Below are 21,553 nucleotides of genomic sequence, written 5' to 3' on the forward strand. Positions count from 1 at the left end.
CATCTGTGTCAACTGCAAACAGCCTCATGGAGCTTCTGTTGTTATCCATCACATAATTTTTATATATTGTAACAGGAACGTTCCTATCACACTTCCTTATACTGCTCCTGAAACTACCTTTACATCTATCAATTTTGTTCTGTTAAGAGCATTGTACTGAGTTCCATGCACAAGAAAGTACTGAATCCAGTCACAAACATGGCTCAATACTCCACAAGATCATATATTTTGCTCTAAATGACAGTATGAAACTGTATCAAAAAACAAGCCCCTCATTCAGGCCTTGAATGCCTAATGGGATGTTGACTAGTCACCGTGCCATCCTCTGCCTCATGGTTTAATGCAGATGCAGTATGGAGGGGATTGTAGTCAGTACATCACTCTTTCAACTATTGAGCCAACTTCCCAGACCGTGGAGCCATTATTTCTCTTTCAAGTAGCTCCTCAGTTGGCATCACGAAGCTGAGTGCATCCAGTACCAGTCCTCCCACCAAGAAAACATCCTTGGCAGTACTGGGAATCAAACCTGGCTCCTCTACATGGCAGCCATCTACGCTGGCAAACTGAATCAGATGCCATCCTAAAGTCAAGTAACATGGTATCAACCTAGACACCAATGTTGCAGCACTAGGGATCTCACTGATGAACAGAGGGAGATGAGTTTTGCACTATCTCTATGGAAGCCATGTTGATTTTGTACAGCAGTTTTTAATTCTTCAATAATGTCACGATATTTGAACATCAAATATGTTCCTTCATTCTATGACAGATTGATGTCAACAATATATACCAATAATTACGCGCATCTGTTCAATGACCCTTCTTGAAAACAGGAATGACTTGCACTCTTTTGCCAGTCACTAGGTATCTTTTGTTACTCCAACAAACTACAGTAAACTACTGCCAAAAAGGGAGCAAGTTCTTTTGCATAATCCCTGTAGAATTTCACAGGCTCATCTAATCAACATGCTTTTCCACTATTAAGCATTCCCAGTTGCTTTTATATACTGCAATCACTTAGCTTAATATCTTCCATTTCAGCATTTGTGCGAAGATTGAAATAAGAAAGTGTATTATGATGTTCTGTGGTGAAACAATCTAAGAAGGCCAATCTAGTATTTTTGCCTTCTCTCTGTCACCTTCTGTTTTAGAGTCAGTATGGTTACTGAGTAACACAACACATTATTTAGAACCATTTACTGACTTCATAAAAGACCAAAATTTCTTAAAGTTTTTAGTCATCTTCAAATGTAAAATTTTACTTTCAGATTCATTGAACGCTTCTCGTGTTGCTCTCCTTATGCTCATTTTTACTTGGCTCAAATATTGTTTGTCAATCTGCTTTTGTAGCAGCTTTCTGTCTCAGTTATTGAATCACAGTCAATCTGTCTTATCCCTTGAAATGTTGCTCAGCACATACTGGTCTAAAGCATCCTGAATAGTGGTTTTAAATTTTATCCATTTGTACTGTACACTTCATTCTCAGAAAGCTGAATAATTGATGTTGACCAATCAAATACTCTACAATTTTTATCTTGTCACTCAAACTAAGCTAAAATATTTTCCTACCATTTTCTACATTGCTTTGTAGTCACTGATGTTGATGTTACCTAGTACCCCATTAGTGAGATCACCTACATTATGTTTTCACCTCACTGTTGCTACTTCATCACACTCCACCAAGCAGAGTTCCCACTGTCAACATGAACATTTGCATACACTAAATAATTCACTTTACTTACTCAAATATTCAGTACTAAAATAAAAGTGGTCATACTGTAAATATGATGACAAAGATTTTCCAAAGGTTTTTAAATGTTGGGAAGTTTGTTATGAAATTTAATTCCCTTGTGTTAAGTAATTTTCTGAAAGCAGGATGACTTGGTATGTTTCAAATGTAAGTTTTTTTTCAAATTTGGTGTTAATGATCAAGAACATAACAGATTTTTTAAGTCTGCTTTCCTTAACAATTAAATTTAATTTAAACAAAGTAAGTTTCCATTATGTAGATAACAAGGTAGAGGAGAAATGCTTTAGACTTCAGAGAGGGGGATTCCATCCACTCATGATTCTGATGACCATTTCGCAACCTGAAAGTACTAATAGCTGTATTTGAATTACCCAAAATATGATCCCATATTTGAGGTGAGAATGAAGATAGGCATGATAAGCACTTTTTACTGTTTTCTCACTACAACAGGTTTTTAGATGAATTATTTAGGTAACTAGCAGCAATCTTCAACAAACTGATTTCTATTAATGCCACTTCCAACTTATCAAACAATATTAATGAAAATTAGGAAGGAGTGAATATTGTACACTTAAAAGTATTTCTGTAACATATAACATCAAAATTTTGATTGCATACAAATCACAGTTGATTGGTTCAAATCATCTTATTACCTAGTTCATTTTCAAGAGACTAGTTGCCTTTACTGATAACAGCATGCTCAGTGCCTTACACAAAAGTCTACAGTATGCTCAATATTTTGTAGGACACTGTGTTCCACTTACAGCAGACTTCTTTATTGACTATTATTGCAATTTAAATACAAAGTTCATTCTAAAGCACAACCCAGTCAGTAAATCCAAAGGAAATGACAACTACAACCACGAAAGTAATGGATACATTCACATCAATTGTGGTTGTGAACGTAGTGATTAAGCTGCATATACCAAAACAGACAGGATGTCCTTCAAACAATATGTACGAGTTGTGGACGTTTTCTTCATAGCCAGTGCTGTTATAGAATCAAGAATAAGCTAGGTATGAGTCACTGTCACTATTTACTCTTCTCCAGTTCCAATTCCTTGTTGGTTATTGTCACCTGTGGCATAAATATTCCTTGATTACTGTTTTTTAAGTAATGTTTTCCCCTGTACTTTAACTTCCCAATTTATTTGGTTGCAAGATATTACCTACAAGCTCTTAATTTTTACAGAATACATTTAAAACACCTGTGTATACAACTCCACAACGGAGAAATGCCATGGGTGTTGGACTTGTCTTTGAGGCAGCCCTTGCAACAGATGAACATGAATCTCACTGGGTACTGCAGGGTGTATGCCTTACTCTGAACACTGATTAACTGCATTACCTATAAGGTATGTCATTTTCCCTTTATACTTTGTTGTGAGTACATTATATTGATAAATACATACACTAATTTTAATAATTGAATAAAGGCTACGAGTCATGTTAACTCATTCATTTTATTACGGTACACCATATATTTCACACTTCTTGGGAGGTTTTTTACTGATATTCTCTCTCTCTCTCTCTCTCTCTCTCTCTCTCTCTCTCTCTGTGTGTGTGTGTGTGTGTGTGTGTGTGTGTGTGTGTGTGTGTGTGTTTAAATGCTGTATTAATCAAATGCTGTATTTATGTCAATGAAAACTGTCAGTTTCTGAAAATATAATATAACCGGATAGATGAAAAAATCTACTCACCAACTGGAGGTGACAGAAGACACACGTATAAAGGTTAAGGAAATCCGCACACTTTTGGAGCCAATGGTTTCTTCTGGCAAAAGGGTTGAAGGAGAAGCAAGAGGGATGAAGGAAGAGGACTGGCAGGGTTTAGGAAATGTCAAGAGTTTGGAAAAGTTGGCCAGATCCACAGTCAGAGGAGACTTACTGAATGGGATCAGAAGGAAAGACAGACTGTTGGGGATGTCAACAGTCAGTCTTTTCTTATTATACCATCCAGTTCTCCCCTGACAAAAGGTTCTGGGTAATTTTTCCAAACTCTCCCCATTTCCTAGAACTCACCTTCACCCTTCTTCCAACCCCTTGAACCCTTCTACCAGAAGAAGGAACCAATGGCTCCAAAGGCTTGCAAATTTTCTTAACCTTTATATATGTGTGTTCTCCTGTTGCCACTTGGTGGATAGATTTTCTATCTATCCAGTTACATTAAATGCTATATTTAGTTTGATGATTATATATATGTTACCAAGGACAGCAAAATTCAATGCTCCAGCAGCAACTGATTAGCATTGCTGCTGGTGGTAGCACACTGACAGCACATCACAAACTGGCAAACAAGACAGGGCATGTGAGATTATGTAAATGAAACACAAGACTGTTCTAACTTAATCTAATTGAAAGTACCACCATACTTGGCTGTGTTATTACTGTGATTACATGGCAGTCTGTAATGCAGTTGATAACAAGTGACACCAAAAGTTCAGTTAACATTTCATCAACCTGTCTTCCTTGCCCAATTTTCCCCCATTTCTTGGATCAGCTCAAGCTAAGCTGCATGCCTACCACTGCCATTCTCAGTAGTATCACTCTCTCACTGCTAGATATATTACTGTGGTTATTCTTCATGTCTGACTGTACCTCTTAACACAAATCATCAACCAACATATTGCATTAGACTCATTAAAGATTATCCCAGGAAATATCCGCACATCTCTTGAAACCCTGATAAGGCATCAGTTTACAGAAGGTATGCCGAAATAAGAACTACCACAACTTTTTCACTAACAGTTTTAATTAGCAGTTCAAGAACACTGTCATTAGTATAGTGCCATTACCCTTCACTCAAGCGACACTCTAAATGATAACTTTGATACTGGTGTTGTGTTGTATCTCACTATGAAATTATCAGTAGCCGTGCTGTAAATAAAACTAACTAGGTAGTCAGTCAGAAACACAAGATGGATTTTATTGTGCAGAGCTATATTGCAATTATTAATGTTGTTACAATTGTGGAAATTTATGAGGAGGTATTAGATGACCTTGGGAGAGTCAGAATTGAAAGTAAAATTTTTCATCAATACCAAAGCACTTATTAAGTTAATGCAAAGTATTGAGGAATTCCTATCATCTTCATACACTGTGTATCATTGTCATGGCCTAATTTCCACTGAGGAAGTATGAAGTTTTTCCAATTATTGTTCATATCTTCTCACTATATTTTCTGCTTCCCTCACCCAATGACCTTCTCCATCTCTAATCATACTACGTGTTCTGTACTCTCTAAAATGACCATACACTAAATCCTTGTATGGTCTGCCGATTTCAGTTTTTATACCTCTCATTACTTATTTAATCACTCTTTTTTAACTTTTCAGAGCACCAGTTAGTTTCATCTCTAAGTGACTTGCATTGTTGCTGTTCTTTATCAGTCCTGATATCAGGGCTGTTCTACATGCCCACCTATTTTAATGATAGTGTTTTTTCTGCTGCATTTATTACACATCTCTTAGTACCACTTCATTAGTTTACCAAGCTCTTGGAAGTGTCATCATTTCTTTTGTCAAATATTCTTCCAAGGCAAATTTTTAAGTTCCTTCAATCTGTATAGGTGTCTATATTTCTGATGCTTTCACTTTAACTCCTTGAATTTCAACTGGTATTTCATTAGTACCGGATTAAATCACAACAGAATAATTATTTTCAGCTCTTAACTTTATATCTGGTTCTTTCTTTTACCAAAATATAACCAGTCCCCTATGTTTCTTGATTACCTGATGTGTACTGTGTTACTTTCATCTCACAGGGTTCACAAAAAGTGTATTCACAATGAATACTCCATGTCCAGCATAAATTCTATTAATCTTCTTCCTTTATCATTTCCTGTTTTCACCTATGACTGCACTGCAGTCTTCCATTATGATTAAATTCTCACCACCTTTGACATATTACACAAATTAATTGATACTGTCATACCCTTTTTCATTATCATTGTCATCTGCATCCATGGTCTGTTGTCTACCTATTTAATTTCTCCATCAACGTTCTTTCTGTTTGCTGCAGATTGCCAGTTTTCTTACCACTTCTGCTCTACCATAATTTGATCTAGTATGAATAAGCTTGTGATACCAACTTCAAAAATCTCAACAAATGTTAAAATAGCTGTATTCACCCTTTTCATTTCTACATTTAGTAAATTAAAGCCTGTAGCACACAACTAGTGAGTGGATTTCTGTCTTGACAGACAGCTGAGCACTGCAGCCTTTTGTTCGCTGTGGCACTAGTAGGGGAAGGATGGTGAATCAGTCACCATTCCTGTCTTTTACACCCAAGAACCCAGTACCCAATTCGACAGCAGGCTGAGTGGACAAGGGGGCACTCTGGAAGGACTGGAATGAGAAAAATCCCTGCTTCTACCTGAGATCTCAAGGGTCACATTCTACTGCTCTGCCCACTAGACCACCACAGCCAATGTTTCTCCATTTAAATTTTCTAATTTACCACATTACCTTGTCTTTCAAACATTTCATTTCATACACTTACCCTGTTAGTGTTCTTGTACTGCTTGATAGCTCTGCCTTGGTATTCGCACCTGGAGATCTGAATGTGGAAAGACGTTACTTTTGGAATATTTTACCTACGAAGCAGCCATCCAGACACTTTTTGCAGAGAACTGCCTGCATTAAAATAGTTTCTCACCCCTTACAGGTGTTGTTGGTGTTGATGTTGTTGTGGTCTTCAGTCCAGAGACAGGTTTAATGCAGCTCTCCATGCTACTCTATCCTGTGCAAGCTTCTTCATCTCCAGGTACCTACTGCAACTGACATCCTTCTGAATCTGCTTAGTGTATTCATCTCTTGGTCTCCCTCTATGATTTTTACCCTCCACGCTGCCCTCCAATACTAAATTGGTGATCCCTTGATGCCTCAGAATGTGTCATACCAACTTATCCCATCTTCTAGTCAAGTTGTGTCACAAATTCCTCTTCTCTCCAATTCTATTCAGTAACTCCTCATTAGTTATGTGATCTACACATCTAATCTTCAGCAGTCTTCTGTAGCACCACATTTCGAAAGCTTCTATTCTCTTCTTCTCTAAACTATTTATTGTCCATGTTTCACTTCCATACAGGGCTACACTCCATACAAATACTTTCAGAAAAGACTTCCTGACACTTAAATCTATACTCGAAGTTAACAAACTTCTCTTCTTCAGAAGCGCTTTCCTTGCTATTGCCAGTCTACATTTTATACCCTCTCTACTTTGACCATCATCAGTTATTTTGCTCCCCAAATAGCAAAACTCATCTACTACTTTAAGTGTCTCATTTCCTATCCTAATTCTCTCAGGATCACTGATTTAATTCGACTATATCCCATCATACTTAATATACAGATTGAATAACATCGGGGATAGGCTGCAATCCTGTCTCACTCCCTTCCCAACCACTGCTTCCCTTTTATGCCCTTTGACTCTTCTAACCGCAATCTGGTTTCTGCACAAATTGTAAATAGCATTTCACTCCCTGTATTTGACCCCCCACCACCCTCAAAATTTGAGAGTATTCCAGTCAACATTGTCAAAAGCTTTCTCTGAGTCCACAAATGCTAGAAATGTAGGTTTGCCTTTCCTTAGTCTATCTTCTAAGATAAGGCATAGGAGCAGTACTGCCTCACACGTGTTCCAACATTTCTATGGTATCCAAACTGATCTTCCCCAACACTGGCTTCTACTTGTTTGTTCATTCATCTGTAAAGAATTTGTGTTAGTATTTTCAAGCGTTGACTTAGTAAACTGATACTTAAGTAATTTTCACTCTTGTCAACACCTACTTTCTTTGGGATTGGAATTATTATATTCCTCTTGAAGTCTGAGGGTATTTTGCCTGTCTCATACATCTTGCTCACCAGATGGTACAGTTTTGTCATGGCTGGCTCTCCCAAGAGTATCAGTAGTTCCAAAGGAATGTTGTCTACTCCCAGGGCCTTGTTTTGACTTAGGTCTTTCTTTGCTCTGTCAAACTCTTCATGCAGTATCATATCTTCCAGCTTATCTTCATCTATGTCCTCTTCCATCTTCACGATATTGCCCTCGAGTACATCACCCTTCCACCTTTCTGCTTTCCCTTCTTTGCTTAGTACTGGTTTTCCATCTCAGTCCTTGATATTCATACAAGTGGTTCTCTTTTCTCCAAAGGTCTCTTTAATTTTCCTGTAGGTAGTGTCTATCTTACTCCTAGTGATATGTGCCTCTAGATCCTTACATTTATCCTCTAGCCATCCCTGCTTAGCCATTTTGCACTTCCTGTCGATCTCATTTTTGAGACATTTGCATTCCTTTTTGCCTGCTTCATTTACTGCATTTTTATATTTTCTCCTTTCATCAATTAAATTCAATATATCTTCTGTTACCCAAGGATTTCCACAAGCCCTCATCTTTTTACCTACTTGATACTCTGCTGCCTTCACTATTTCATCTCTCAAAGCTACCCATTCTTTCTATACTGCATTTCTTTCCCTTGTTCTTGTCAATCATTCCTTAATAGTCTCTCTGAAACTCTCTACAACCTCTGGCTCTTTCAGTTTGTCCAGGCCCCATCTTCTTAAATTCCTGCCTTTCTGAACCTTCCAGTGCCTCCAGGCCTCTTCCATGTATACAACCTCCTTTCACGATTCTTAAACCAAATGTTAGCTATGATTTAGTTTTGCTCTGTGCAAAATTCTACCAGGCGCTTCCTCTTTCATTCCTTATCCCCATTCCATATTCACCCACTACTTTTCCTTCTCTTACTTTTCCTGCTACCAAATTCTAGTCCCCCATGACTATTAAATTTTCATCTCCTTTCACTATCTGAATAATTTCTATTATCTCATCATACAATTCTTCAATCTCTTCTTCACCTGCAGAGCTAGTTGGCATATACAGGGTGGTCCATTGATTGTGACCGGGCCAAATATCTCACGAAATAAGCGTCAAACGAAAAAACTACAAAGAACGACACTTGTCTAACTTGAAGGGGGAAACCCGATGGGGCTATGGTTGGCCCGCTAGATGGCACTGCCATAGGTCAAACAGATATCAACTGTATTTTTTTAAATAGGAACTCCCATTTTTTATAACATATTCGAGTAATATGTAAAGAAATATTAGTGTTTTACTTGGACCACTTTTTTCGCTTTGTGATAGATGGCGCTGTAATAATCACGAACGTATGGCTGACTATTTTAGACGAGCAGTTGGTAACAGGTAGGTTTTTTAAAATTAAAATACGGAATGTAGGTACGTTTGAACATTTTATTTCGGTTGTTCCATTGTGATACCTTTACCTTTGTGAACTTATCATTTCTGAGAATGCATTTCTGAGATTACCTGCAAATACCAAATTAATGCAATAAATGCTCAAAATGATGTCCGTCAATCTCAATGCATTTGGCAATACGTGTAATGACATTCCTCTCAACAGCGAGTAGTTCGCCTTCCATAATGTTCGCACATGCATTGACAATGCGCTGATGCATGTTGCCAGGCATTGTCGGTGGATCATGATAGCAAATATCCTTCAACTTTCCGCACAGAAAGAAATCCGGGGACGTCAGATCCAGTGAATGTGTGGGCCATCATATGGTACTTCGACGACCAATCCACCTGTCCTGAAATATGTTATTCAATACCGCTCCAACCGCATTCGAGCTACGTGCCAGACATCCATCATGCTGGAAGTACATCGCCATTCTGTCATGCAGTGAAACATCTTGTAGTAACATCCGTAGAACATTACATAGGAAATTAGCATACATTACACCATTAAGATTGCCATCGATAAAATGGGGCCCAATTATCCTTCTTCCCATAATGCTGAACCTACATTAACCCACCAAGGTCGCTGATGTTCCACTTGTCGCAGCCATCGTGGATTTTCTGTTGCCCAATAGTGCATATTATGCCAGTTTACATTGCCGCTGTTGGCGAATGATGCTTCGTCACTAAATAGAACGCGTGCAAAAAATCTGTCATCGTCCCATAACTTCTCTTGTGCCCAGTGGCAGAAGCTGTACATGACGTTCAAAGTTGTCGCCATGCAATTCCTGGTGCATAGAAATATGGTACAGGTGCAATCAATGTTGATGTAGCATTCTCAACACTGAGGTTTCGAGATTCCCAATTCTCGTGCAATTTGTCTGCTACTGAAGTGCGGATTAGCCGCAACAGCAGCTAAAACACCTACTTGGGCATCATCATTTGTTGCAGGTCATGGTTTTCACATGTGGCTGAACACTTACTGTTTCCTTAAATAACGTAAATATCCGGCGAATGGTCCGGAAACTTGGATGATGTCGTCCAGGATACCGAGCAGCATTCATAGCACACGCCCGTTGGCATTTTGATCACAATAGCCATAAATCAACACAATATCGACTTTTCTGTAATTGGTAAATGGTCCATTTTAACACGATTAATGCATCACGAAGTAAAAACTGTCTGCACTGGCGGAATGTTACTTGATACCACGTACTTATAAGTTTGACTATTACAGCGCCATCTATCACAAACCGAAAAAAGTGGTCCAAGTAAAACATTCATATTTCCTTACGTACTACACAAATATGTGATAAAAAATCGGAGTTCCTATTTTTAAAAAAACGCAGTTGATATCCGTTTGACCTATGGCAGCGCCATCTAGCATGCTAACCATAGCGCCATATGGTTTCCCCCTTCAAGCTAGACGAGTTTCGTTCTTCGTAGTTTTTTCGTTTGATGCTTATTTCGTGAGATATTTGGCCCAGTCACTATCAATGGACCACCTTGTATACTTCTACTACTGTGGTAGGTGTGGGCTTTGTGTCTATCTTGGCTACAATGAGCGTTCACTGTGCTGTTTTGTAGTACCTCCTATGTTTTTTTTATTCATTATTAAACCTACTCCTGCATTACCCCTAATTCCCACTAGATCTAACTTTAACCTATCCATTTCCATTTTTAAATTTTCTAACATACCTGCCTGATTAAGGGATCTGACATTCCACGCTACGATCCACAGAACGCCAGTTTCGTTTCTCCTGAGAACGACGTCTTCCTGATTAGTCCCCGTCCGAGATCTGAATGGGGAACTATTTCATCTTCAGAATATGTTACCCAAGAGAACACCATCATCATTTAACCATACTGTAAAGCTGCATGCTCTCGGGAAAAATTACAGTTGTAGTTTCCCCTTGCTTTCAGCCGTTCGCAGTGCCAACACAGCAAGGCCGTTTTGGTTAATGTTGCAAGGTCAGATCAGTCAATTATCCAGACTGTTGCCCCTGCAACTACTGAAAAGGCTGCTGCTCCTCTTCAGGAACCACCTGTTGGCTGGCCTCTCAACAGATACCCCTCAGTTGTGGTTGTACCTGGCTATTGGTATCGCTAAGGCACGCAATCCTCCCCACCAACAGCAAGGTTCATGGTTCATAGGGGTGCATCAACAACTTCTGTACCTATCTTCTTGATTTCTGCCAACCATAGGTACTGAAAAAACTGCTGTCTTCTTTGTTCAAGATGCAGTTTGTGCATGTGGAAATCCCACAGCGAGGTTTGCTGCTTCCACTCTGTGGTGTTCCATATTTGTAAGACTATTACTTCTTCATAACTCTGACAAGATGCCTTTACAAAGTACTACCAGAAGAAGTACTTCAACTAAGGTTACTTTAAACAAGATGTTAACTCATTCATCATTTCCCCTTTATCCTGCTTTGTGATAAGAAGATCCTGGCTTCCCAAGACAGAGGTTTACTATTCAATACACTAAAAACTAACCATGTTTAAGTCTCCTCAAGCAATTCTCCCATTGAATGAGTGTAGCCTAGTTAATATACCCTTGATGCATTTTATAGACTGTACAGTATAACTTGAAGATACTTCTGCTTATGGACCGTAGGTGTGTTGATATTTGTAGTACTAGCTTGCATGTTTCCATATCCACTACTGTGCCCATTATCATTCAAGAAGCTTTTCAGTGCAATATTTATTTTAACTTGTAGGGTCTGGAAACTTATTCCAATCTTTGTGTATTAATCTCCCCACCCCTGTTCTCCATATTATTGCTTTTGGCTTATATGTATGAGCTCGTATTCATCAAACCATTGCTTTCTAGCATAAGCTTGCACCGGATGTGCTGCCTCTCCAAATTCACCAAAGCAATGAAGCTATTGGAGATGGCTAGACTGAACCTACCTAACTTGCAGCAGTTTCTCAATCTTTTGCTGACCTGCAGGGCTTGACCTATTATGCTAAATTCTTATCTAGTACTAACATTAACACTGAAAATGGCAGTTCACAACTATTTCTCTTTTCCCGTAAAAGTGCCAAATCAACTAAAAGTTTCAAGAGCAGGGGCTCTTTGCCAATGGTGGCAGTGATATTGGGATTTCCTAAATTGACCAGTATCACTTCTCACTAAGGTTATAACACATAATCACAAATGAAAACAGCACCTGCTACCCTAATGCTGATACATGCCACACTTAACACACAACTGCATTTCAACAATAAAAATATAGAAAACTTAATAATCAAGTCCGTCATCTGTCTTTACAATACTGTTTTTACTTTGCCTATGCACACCTCAGATGACAACTTCATTATAAGGGCTTCAGTTGGTTATCAACAATGCATCATTGCAATGTGAACACATCGGTTCTCACATGTTGACGTCACAATGAAGATCCTCCAATAACAAACTGAAACCATTCTTCAAAATGTACATTGGCAACGTAAAAACACAATGGACAGTCAGATGGGTCATTAATCATGCTTGGATAGGTCAGTAGGTTGAACACTTGCATGTGAAAGACAAAGTTACCAAGTTTGATCCCAGTCTCAGTCTACCAGAACTTACAATTAAAAGTTCTTCCATTCATTTCACTGTTTCAATTTTCACAAGAATGGCTAAAAGAAAGAAAAATTGCATACATTAACAGTATTGGTTTAAGATAGTTTCAAGTAAAGGTAATTATTGTCAGATTTAAAATCTATTATACGAGGGTGGTTTGATATGTGCAATAAAAAAGCAAGAAAAATGTTTGTTTCACAAACTCTCCACATGGTCTCCTTTGAGGGATGTACACTTGGTCCAGCGATCCTCCAGATGCTTCATCATATTGGAAAGTAGGTTCTATCAAATTCTGCAAAATACTCGTTGACTGCAACTATCACTTTCTCATTCGATGAAAATCCCTGCAAGCCAAAGTTTCACTTTAGGGAACACGAAGAAATCACTTGGGGCTAAGTCTGGTGAATAGGATGCCAACAATGGAGCACAAGAGGGTGTAGCTCTGGTTCTACCTTTTTCCAGGTAATCTATGAGGATTATTTCTTGGTAATTCCAAAAATCTCTGGCCATCACCTTACCAGCTGAGTCTTTGCCTTTTTTGGTGCACTTTCACAACCTCTGTCCATTGTTTTGATTCTAGTCTGTACTGATGGATGCAGGTTTCATCAACTCATAAAGTGGTGCAAAAAGTCTTGCAGATTATATTTAAAACACCACAAGACATTGTGTTGAAATGTTGTGCTGGATGCACTTTCGTCAACTGTGAGTAATCACAGCACCCACCTCACGTACAACTTCTATACAGCAAATTCTCTGCACAGGATATCATGCACTCACTCAGTTGAGATGCCTACAGTCTGAGCAATCTCACAAATTTTTATTTGGTAGTCTTCCATCACCATATCATAGACTTCGTCAGTGGTTTCCCTAGTGGTGACTTCAGGGGAATGGTCGGAGCACACTTTGTATCATGCCATTAATTTATTAATCCATAAGTAAATGGTCTTCAATGACGGTGCAGAGTCTGTATGAACTACATACCATTTTGTTTTGACCTATGTGGCAGTCCAAGCCTTCAAACTAAAATCTTTAATAACAGCATAAAACTCTGTTTTCTCGATTTTTAATCACAGCTGACACACTAACCAATTCAGATGGCTGTCAACAATGAACTGTACACTATATATTGCTGAAATTGTTTATACAATCCTTGGAATAATCATGCTTATCAACCATGAAGGCACAACAAAAATGGCCCATTCCTTCATGGAAATTTACCAGACTTAGAAGACCACCATTGTATTACCAAAAGGGTATATAAATGAGACCTGTTTTGTGATAATAGTTTTATATAGCCTAACTTTACATAACACTTCGAAGTGTGGATTTTTTTGTGTGTAATGAAATGTACCAATTATTCTAGCAATACAGAAGTAACATGATTTTGACTGGTTCAGAAATAAGAGCATTACTGAAGAAAAAAATCTGAAAACTTATTTGAGAAAAAATGTACAAATCTTTTCACATTTCAGTGATTGTACTCGACTCAAACCTAAAATAAATAATGCAACAAGATAACAATTTTCTGTAAAAAGTATAATTACACTGTCACGAAAAAGGTACACCATTTAGATGTTTCCATCTTGCTCTTGATTTATTGTTGCAACAGTGCTTACAGAAAACATAAATGATCACATTTATAACAAGGTTGTGAGAAGGAAAGTTGCTACTCACCATATAGTGGAGATGCTGAGTCGCAGATAGGCACAACAAAAAGACTTACACACACACACACACACACACACACACACACACACACACACACACACACACACACACACAGGTGCGTGCATGTGCAGGGGTGGCAGACAGTGAAGTGCTGCAGGTGGAGGGCAGTGAGAAGGGGGGGGGGACTGGGGAAAAGGAGAGAAATAAAAAGACTGGGTGTGGTGCTAGAATGACAGCTGTGTAATGCTGGAATGGGAACAGGGAAGGGGTCGGATGGGTGAGGACAGTGACTGACGAAGGTTGAGGCCAGAAGGATTACAGGAGTGTAGGATGTAGGACGGCAGAATACCACTATGGGAGGGATGGGAAAGATACTGTACAGGACATTTCTGTTTTCAGGCCACGATGAGAGGTAATTGAAACCCTGGCAGAGAATGTAATTCAGTTGCTCCAGTCCTGGGTGATATGCAAATTTATATATATATATAAATATATAATTAAACAAATTAATTATACTATTGACATATGATTTTTATCAATTTTGCAGCGAATAAATTGTCTTTTCATTTAATTCACAAATTTTGTAAATTGTGAGCCATTGGTGTCGTGAACTTACATCGAATCTGGTATCCTGGGTTGTATTCATCTTCTTCCGCCATAAGTATTTATCATTCTTGACTGTCTGTATAATATTGATTCTTAATCGGACTTCCTCTTCTGATGCAGGTGGCTTGTTGACCTGACATTGGAATAATGCGCAGAAGAAAAGGAAACTTTCGTGGTTTTGCACAAAAACAAATTTTCAGACTTCATATTTTCATAGGATTATTATTCAGACAACACATTGTATTACAAGAAAAACGTCTTCTGACCACAAGGACTAACGACAGAGTCCCTCGAATTATGGACAAAAAAATTGAATGGAGTTTTTATCATTCGTTATTTGCCTTCCGGCTGATGTTCATTATCATTGGTTTTAAATTTTTGTTGTGGCTTTTCCTTATGTAGCTATACAGTGGTACTGAGTTATGAGGGAAATGCTCCTCTGTGGCTGGACAGTGGGACTTCGGGAGGTGGTGGGAGACTGGAAAGATTTGTTTTTGTACAAGGTTGGGGAGATAATTAAGATCAGTGAAGTTTTCAGTGAGACTCTCGGTATATTTTGAGAGGGCTGCTAGTCACTGCAGATGGGATGAGCACGAATGGCTAGGCTGTACAGAAGGGACTTAGTGGTATGGAACAGGTGGCAAGCTGTCAAAGAAGAGATATTGCTGGTGGTCAGTAGGTTTGATATGGATGGATGTACTGATGTAGCCATCTTTGAAGTGGATGTCAACATCCAGGAAGGTGGCTTGTTAGGTTGAATGGGACCGGGTGAAGCAAATGGGGAAGAAGCTGTTGAGATTCAGGAGGAATGTGCACAGGGTGTCCTCACCTTCGATCCAGATAGCAAAGATGTCATCAATGAATCTGAACCATGTGAGGGGTTCAGTATTCTGGGTTTTTACAAAGGATTCCTCGAAATGGCCCATTAATAGGTTGGCATAGGATGGTGCCATGCCCCAGATTTGTTTGTAGGTAATGCCGTCAAAGGAGAAGTTATTGTGAGTGGGGATATAGTTAGTCATGGCAACTAGGAAGGAGGTTGTCAGCTTGGAATCTATCAGGCGCCGGGAAAGGTAGTGTTCAATAGCGGTAAGGCCATGGGCATTGGGAATGTTACTGTACAAGGAGGTGGCATCAATAGTGACAAGCAGGGTACCGTGTGGTAAAGAGACACGAACAGTAGAGAGTCAGTGGAGGAAATTGTTGGTATTTTTTATATACGAGGGTAGGTTCTGGGTGATAGCTTAAAGGTGTTAGTCTAAAAGAGCAGAGATTATCTCAATGAGGGCACAGTAACCAGCCACTATGGGGTGTCCTGGGTGGTTAGGTTTATGGGCTTTAGGAAGAATGTAGAAGGTAGGAGTTCAGGGAGTGGTAAAGGTGAGTAGAGAGATGGACTCTGGGGAGAGGTTCTGGGATGGGCCTAAGTATTTGAGTAGTGACTGGAGATACTACTGGATTACTGGAATGGGGTCACTGTGGCAAGGTTTGTAGGTGGAAGTATCTGACAGCTGGCAGAGTCCTTCCACCAGGTAATCCTTGTGGTTCAAAACAACAGTGGTGGAGCCTCTGTCCACATGTAGGATTTATAAAGTCAGGATCAGTTTTTAGATGGTGGACTGCGGTTCTTTCTGTGGATGTAAGATTAGTTTGCATGTTGAGGAATTTGGGGAATGATGGTAAGGCAAGATTCGAAGTTAAGAAATTCTGGAAAGTTAACAGAGGGTGCTTTGGGGCAGTAGGGGTGGATGATGGTTGGATGGAGGAGTGAACTGAGTTTCACAAGGTTCACTATTGGTCTTTGGTTTAGCCTGATTGGTAGGGTTGGTGGCAAAAAAGTGTTTCCACTGTAGGGACCGGGAGAAGGAGTTTAATAAGTCCTGCATGATTGAATTTGGGAGTGGGGGCAAAAAGCGAGGCTTTTGGGAAGGACTAATATTTCCGTGGGGCTAAGGCTTCTGGAGAAAAGGTATATGGCTGTGTAGCGGGTCTGTTTAGGTTCTGGATTCTGTGTGGTGGTGGGAGGGAGTGTTGGGGGGTGGGGTAAGTGTAGTACTCTGCAAGACAGGGTTTGTCAGCTATGAGGTGACATGGGACGATGCTCAAGTTCCTGCAGGGAAAGAGTTTCAATGTATGTTATGGGCTCCAGGAATCTGGGATTGCATAGTAGGAGAATTCTCTGGATGGAGACAAGGTACTGCAAGGAGGTTTGGGATTTGGTTGATATCATTTTGTAGGACTATGTTGGTGAAGGCTACAGACTGGTGAGACTGGGATCTGGCTATGGATAAGGAAACATTTCTGTACTGATGCAGATAGAAGGAGCAACGATCCACGGTGGTGAAAAAATGCGAAAAATTATGTAAATAATGTAGACTTACCATCTGAAAAATTTCACAAAAATACTCTCAAGTACGTGTGAAAAATCATGGAAAGGATTAAATGGATGCAAAAGGGGGAAACAACATTGTACAAAAACAAAGCTCCAATGCCTTATTTTTCCAGTCTCCCACCACCTCCCAAAGTCCCATCATCCAAAAACAGAGCAGCATTCCCCTCGTAACTCAGTACCACCCAGGACTGGAGCATCTGAATTACATTCTCCACCAGGGTTTCGATTACCTCTCGTCCTGCACTGAAATGAGAAATGTCCTGCCCACTATTTTCCCCACCCTTCCTTCAGTGGTATTCCACCGTCCACCAAACCTACACAATATACACATCCATCCATACACAACCCCTGCTCCCAGTTACTTACCTCATGGTTCATACCCCTGTAATAAACCTAGATGCAAGACCTGTCCCACACATTCTCCCATCACCACCTACTCCAGTCCAGCCACTAACATCACCTACCTCATCAAAGGCAGGGCTACCGGTCAAACCAACCATGTGGTCTACAAGCTAAGCTGCAACCACTATGTTGCATTCTATGTAGATATGACAACTAACAAGCTGTCAGTCCACAAGAATGGCCAATGGCCACCAACAAACTGTGGCCAAAAAACAAGTGGACCATCCTATTGATGAACACGCTGCCAAACATAATATCCCTCATCTCAATGACTGCTTCACAGCCTGTGCCATATGGATCCTTCCCACCAACACCAGCTTTTCTGAACTGCTCAGGTGGGAACTTTCCCTGCAATACATCCCACTTTCCCATAACTCTACTGGCCTTAATCTTCATTAGTCACTGTCCTCACCCATCCAGCCCCTTCCCTGTTCCCATTCCAGCACTACACAGCCATCATTCCACCTCCAAACCCAGTCTTTTTATTTCTCTCCTTTTCCCCTACTCCCACCCCCCCCCCCAACTCTCGTCTGCCCACCATCTAACCTGCAGTACTTCACTGTCCACCACCCCCACCATACTATTACTCCCCCTCCCTACCCCAGCCACCTTTTTACCCCCACCTAGTTGCCACTCCCATCATGCACTCGCAATGTGGTTTCAGTTGCCTGAGATTGCAGTCTTGTGTGTGTGTGGGTGTGTGTGTGTGTGTGTGTGTGTGTGTGTGTGTGTGTGTGTGTGTGTGTGTGTGTGTGTGTGTGTGTTTGGGTGCACACGCACATGCGTATGTGTGGCTATTGTTGAAGGCCAATGGCCGAAAGCTTTAATTGTGAAAGTTTTTTTTGTTGTGCCTATCTGCGACTCAGCATCTCTACTATATGGTGAGTAGCAACTTTCCTTCTCATAATATTGTTACATTCCATTCTGGATTTTCCATTGTTTGATCATATTTATAGACCTATAGCACATCCAGCTCAGAGGTACCCACTATCAAACCACACTGAAACAATTATGTAAGTATGTGGTGTAGTCTCCATGGGCAGCAATGCATGCACTGACCTGGCATCCAGTTGATTGTACAGATGCCGAATACTGTCCTGGGTACATTATGCCATGCCTCTTGTAGCTTATCAAACCCCAGATTATAAGGCCTGAGGTGAGACCAGTGTGTCTTGGATGAATGTACTCTGCGAAACAGAGCTCAACCAGTCTGTGTCATATGTACAAATGACCATCACTGGCATGCAGACAGTATCTGCTTTCACTGCTAAAGGCCACAGTGCTTTTATTGCAAAAGACCACAGCATGCCATTCCACCTTTCAGGTGATGCTCTGATGGCACCACTTGAGTGTGCCTGTTGATGCTGTGACATGAGTGGGAGATGGGCTAGAGGTGTGCACACCTGTATTCCCACTGCTAATAACCAATTCGCAATAGTTCATGTTGATATGTTGTGCTCTCAAGTCCTCTAGCTGTGCTGTGGTAGCAGAATGATCTGCAACTGCTGCCCTTACAATGAGATGATCCTGGCAGGCATCTGTGTTGCGTGAATGTCAAGAACCTCGTCTACAGGTTTGAGAATGTTCATGTGACCATTGATACCAGCATCATTTCACAACTGATGCAGCATATCCAACCTGTGTGGCAATTCTTCAAAAGAACAATCCCAGAACTCAGAAGGCCACAATTTGACCCCTTTCAAAATCACTTACTTGGCTATAGGAAGCACAAGTGCACCTATCTGGCACAGTTGCCTGCTTGCTTCACTCACTCGCACCACACTGAGCCTTCTGGCTGAAAGCATTCCCTATTAAAGAGTAGACAAAGATGGCACTTTGGTAGCTATGCCATTATGTGTTCTGTTGAAGGACAACATTCAAACCATTATTAATACTTCCACTATCCTCAGGTGGCATATGCTGTCAACGGACCATAAGTGAAGGCATTATCCCAGGTGTACTAATTATTTATTTATTTTTTTCCTGGTACTATATTATTAATTTTTGTTTGGGTTTTATACCTACATCAGTAAAAATGGAACCCTTATATGAGGTGTGATTAGAAAGTTTTAAGAATGGGCCTGTAATTGTACAATGGTGGTACTTACATGCTACTGTGATGCATCTCCTTCAAAATAGTCCCCTTCTGACTGATCACACTGACTCCAATGGTGTTTCCACTTTTAGAAACATTTCTGGAAATTTTTTTAAGGACGCTCTCCGTGTTTGCCTGGATGTCATCAATCGAGTCAAATTACTTCCCTTTCAGTGAAAATTTCAATTTAGGAAACAGGTAGAAGTCTGCAGTGGTCAAATCATGGGAATTTGGCGGTTGTGGAAGCACAGGAATTCTGAATTTGGTCAAAAATTCAACACGATGAGCCGGAGCATTGTCATGGTGTAGCACCCAGCTCCTGTCTTTCCACATTGCAGGCCTTTTCTTTTGCACGTTTTCGTGCAAACGCTCAAGGACACATTTTTTAGTATTCCTGGTTAAATGTCTGTCCTCCAGGGGTAAATTCATGGTGCACAATACTAGTAGAATCGAAAAAAAATCATCAACATTGTCTTCACCTACCGACTTTGTCGTGCTTTTTTCGGTTGTGGTGAACCTGGAGTCTTCCACTGTGAAGACTGCACTTTGGTTTCAGGATCATACCTATATACCCACAATTCATTCCCTGTAATTATCCTATTTAACAAATATGGGTCATATTTGTCTGATTAATCAGTTCTTGGCACACTTCAAGTCGGTATTGTCTCTGTTCGCTTGATAACACTTTTGGAATGAATTTTCCAGACACTCAACACATGTTCATATCTTCAGTTAAAATTGACTGAACTGCATAGAAACTTAAATCAAGGTCATCAGCCATCTTCCTTATTGTAAGTCTACGATCAGAGTGTACAAAGTCGGCATCTTTCACAACACTTTCAAACGTTTTTGATGTGGAAGAACAGCCGGGCTGTGGTTCATCTTCAAATGATTTGCAACCATCTTTAAATCTGTTGAACCAGACAAAAACATTTGACTGGCTCTTATAATTATCTCAAAAAGCTGTTTTTAATAGTTTGTAAGTCTCAGAAGCCGATTTCCTGGTTTTAAAACAAAATTTCACACAAACTCGTTGCTCCATTTTTACATTCCTTTTCATTTGGACAGAATCTGGCAACAAGCCCTAACAGACCCACACTCAATCAGCTTCCACAACAAACTGAATTAAGCAAACACAGTTTCCCATCAGAAGGCATTCAAGGACAAGGCAACAACTCACTCCCCACATTCCATGTACCGGCCCGTCAAACCAGAAAGCAGTAGCGGATCCATTCTTAAAACTTTCCAATCACACCTCGTACATCACTTTGTTGTCCATCTGTTAAGACCCCTTTTTCTCAGGAATGGGTAGATGTATCGAGCTGAAATTTATGTCTCATACAAAGATCTACAGTCCACTGGCAAAAATGTAAGCTTCTAAGTCAATGTAATCAAAAGACGTGGCCATTTACGTCACATATTTTGATACTCACAAACTCACTCATCAGAATCTATAGAAGAAAAATATTAAAAAAATAAAGTTTCTACAGAACCCTCAGTGTGTGAGTCCTACTTGCACTTGTCCAATTTTTTCTAATCTATTTCACTTTACAATGAATTCTCAGATGCTGGGATGACTTAAGTCATACATACGTTTTCCATTAATTTTATGCACATGTATGCTACTTATTTTTTTTAAATGGACAAAATCACCAATATTTTAATTTCTTTGTTTTGCAGGTTGCATTATAGGGTGTGTTACAGAAGATGCACCAATTCCTACTACATTAGAAACAATTCTTTTTCATAATTTGTTTAATGTTGTATTATATTGTGAAGTATATCTTATAAAATATGAGATATTTTTGTAAGTGCT

The 21,553-nt window shown here is 39.8% G+C and overlaps 1 protein-coding gene across 1 annotated transcript in view; it reads left to right on the forward strand.

The window, feature by feature from the left end:
• Positions 1–21,553, forward strand: part of LOC126484896 (dynein axonemal heavy chain 10) — a 1,141,797-nt gene extending 1,120,244 nt beyond the window's left edge. The window contains exons 69-70 of the mRNA XM_050108495.1: positions 2,943–3,105; positions 21,418–21,553. Of these exons, the coding sequence (XP_049964452.1) occupies positions 2,943–3,089 (147 nt within the window). The 3' untranslated portion in view covers positions 3,090–3,105; positions 21,418–21,553. The remainder of the gene's footprint in view (positions 1–2,942; positions 3,106–21,417) is intronic.

Source organism: Schistocerca serialis, chromosome 6 (assembly GCF_023864345.2).
Source record: "Schistocerca serialis cubense isolate TAMUIC-IGC-003099 chromosome 6, iqSchSeri2.2, whole genome shotgun sequence".
NCBI lineage: Eukaryota > Metazoa > Arthropoda > Insecta > Orthoptera > Acrididae > Schistocerca > Schistocerca serialis.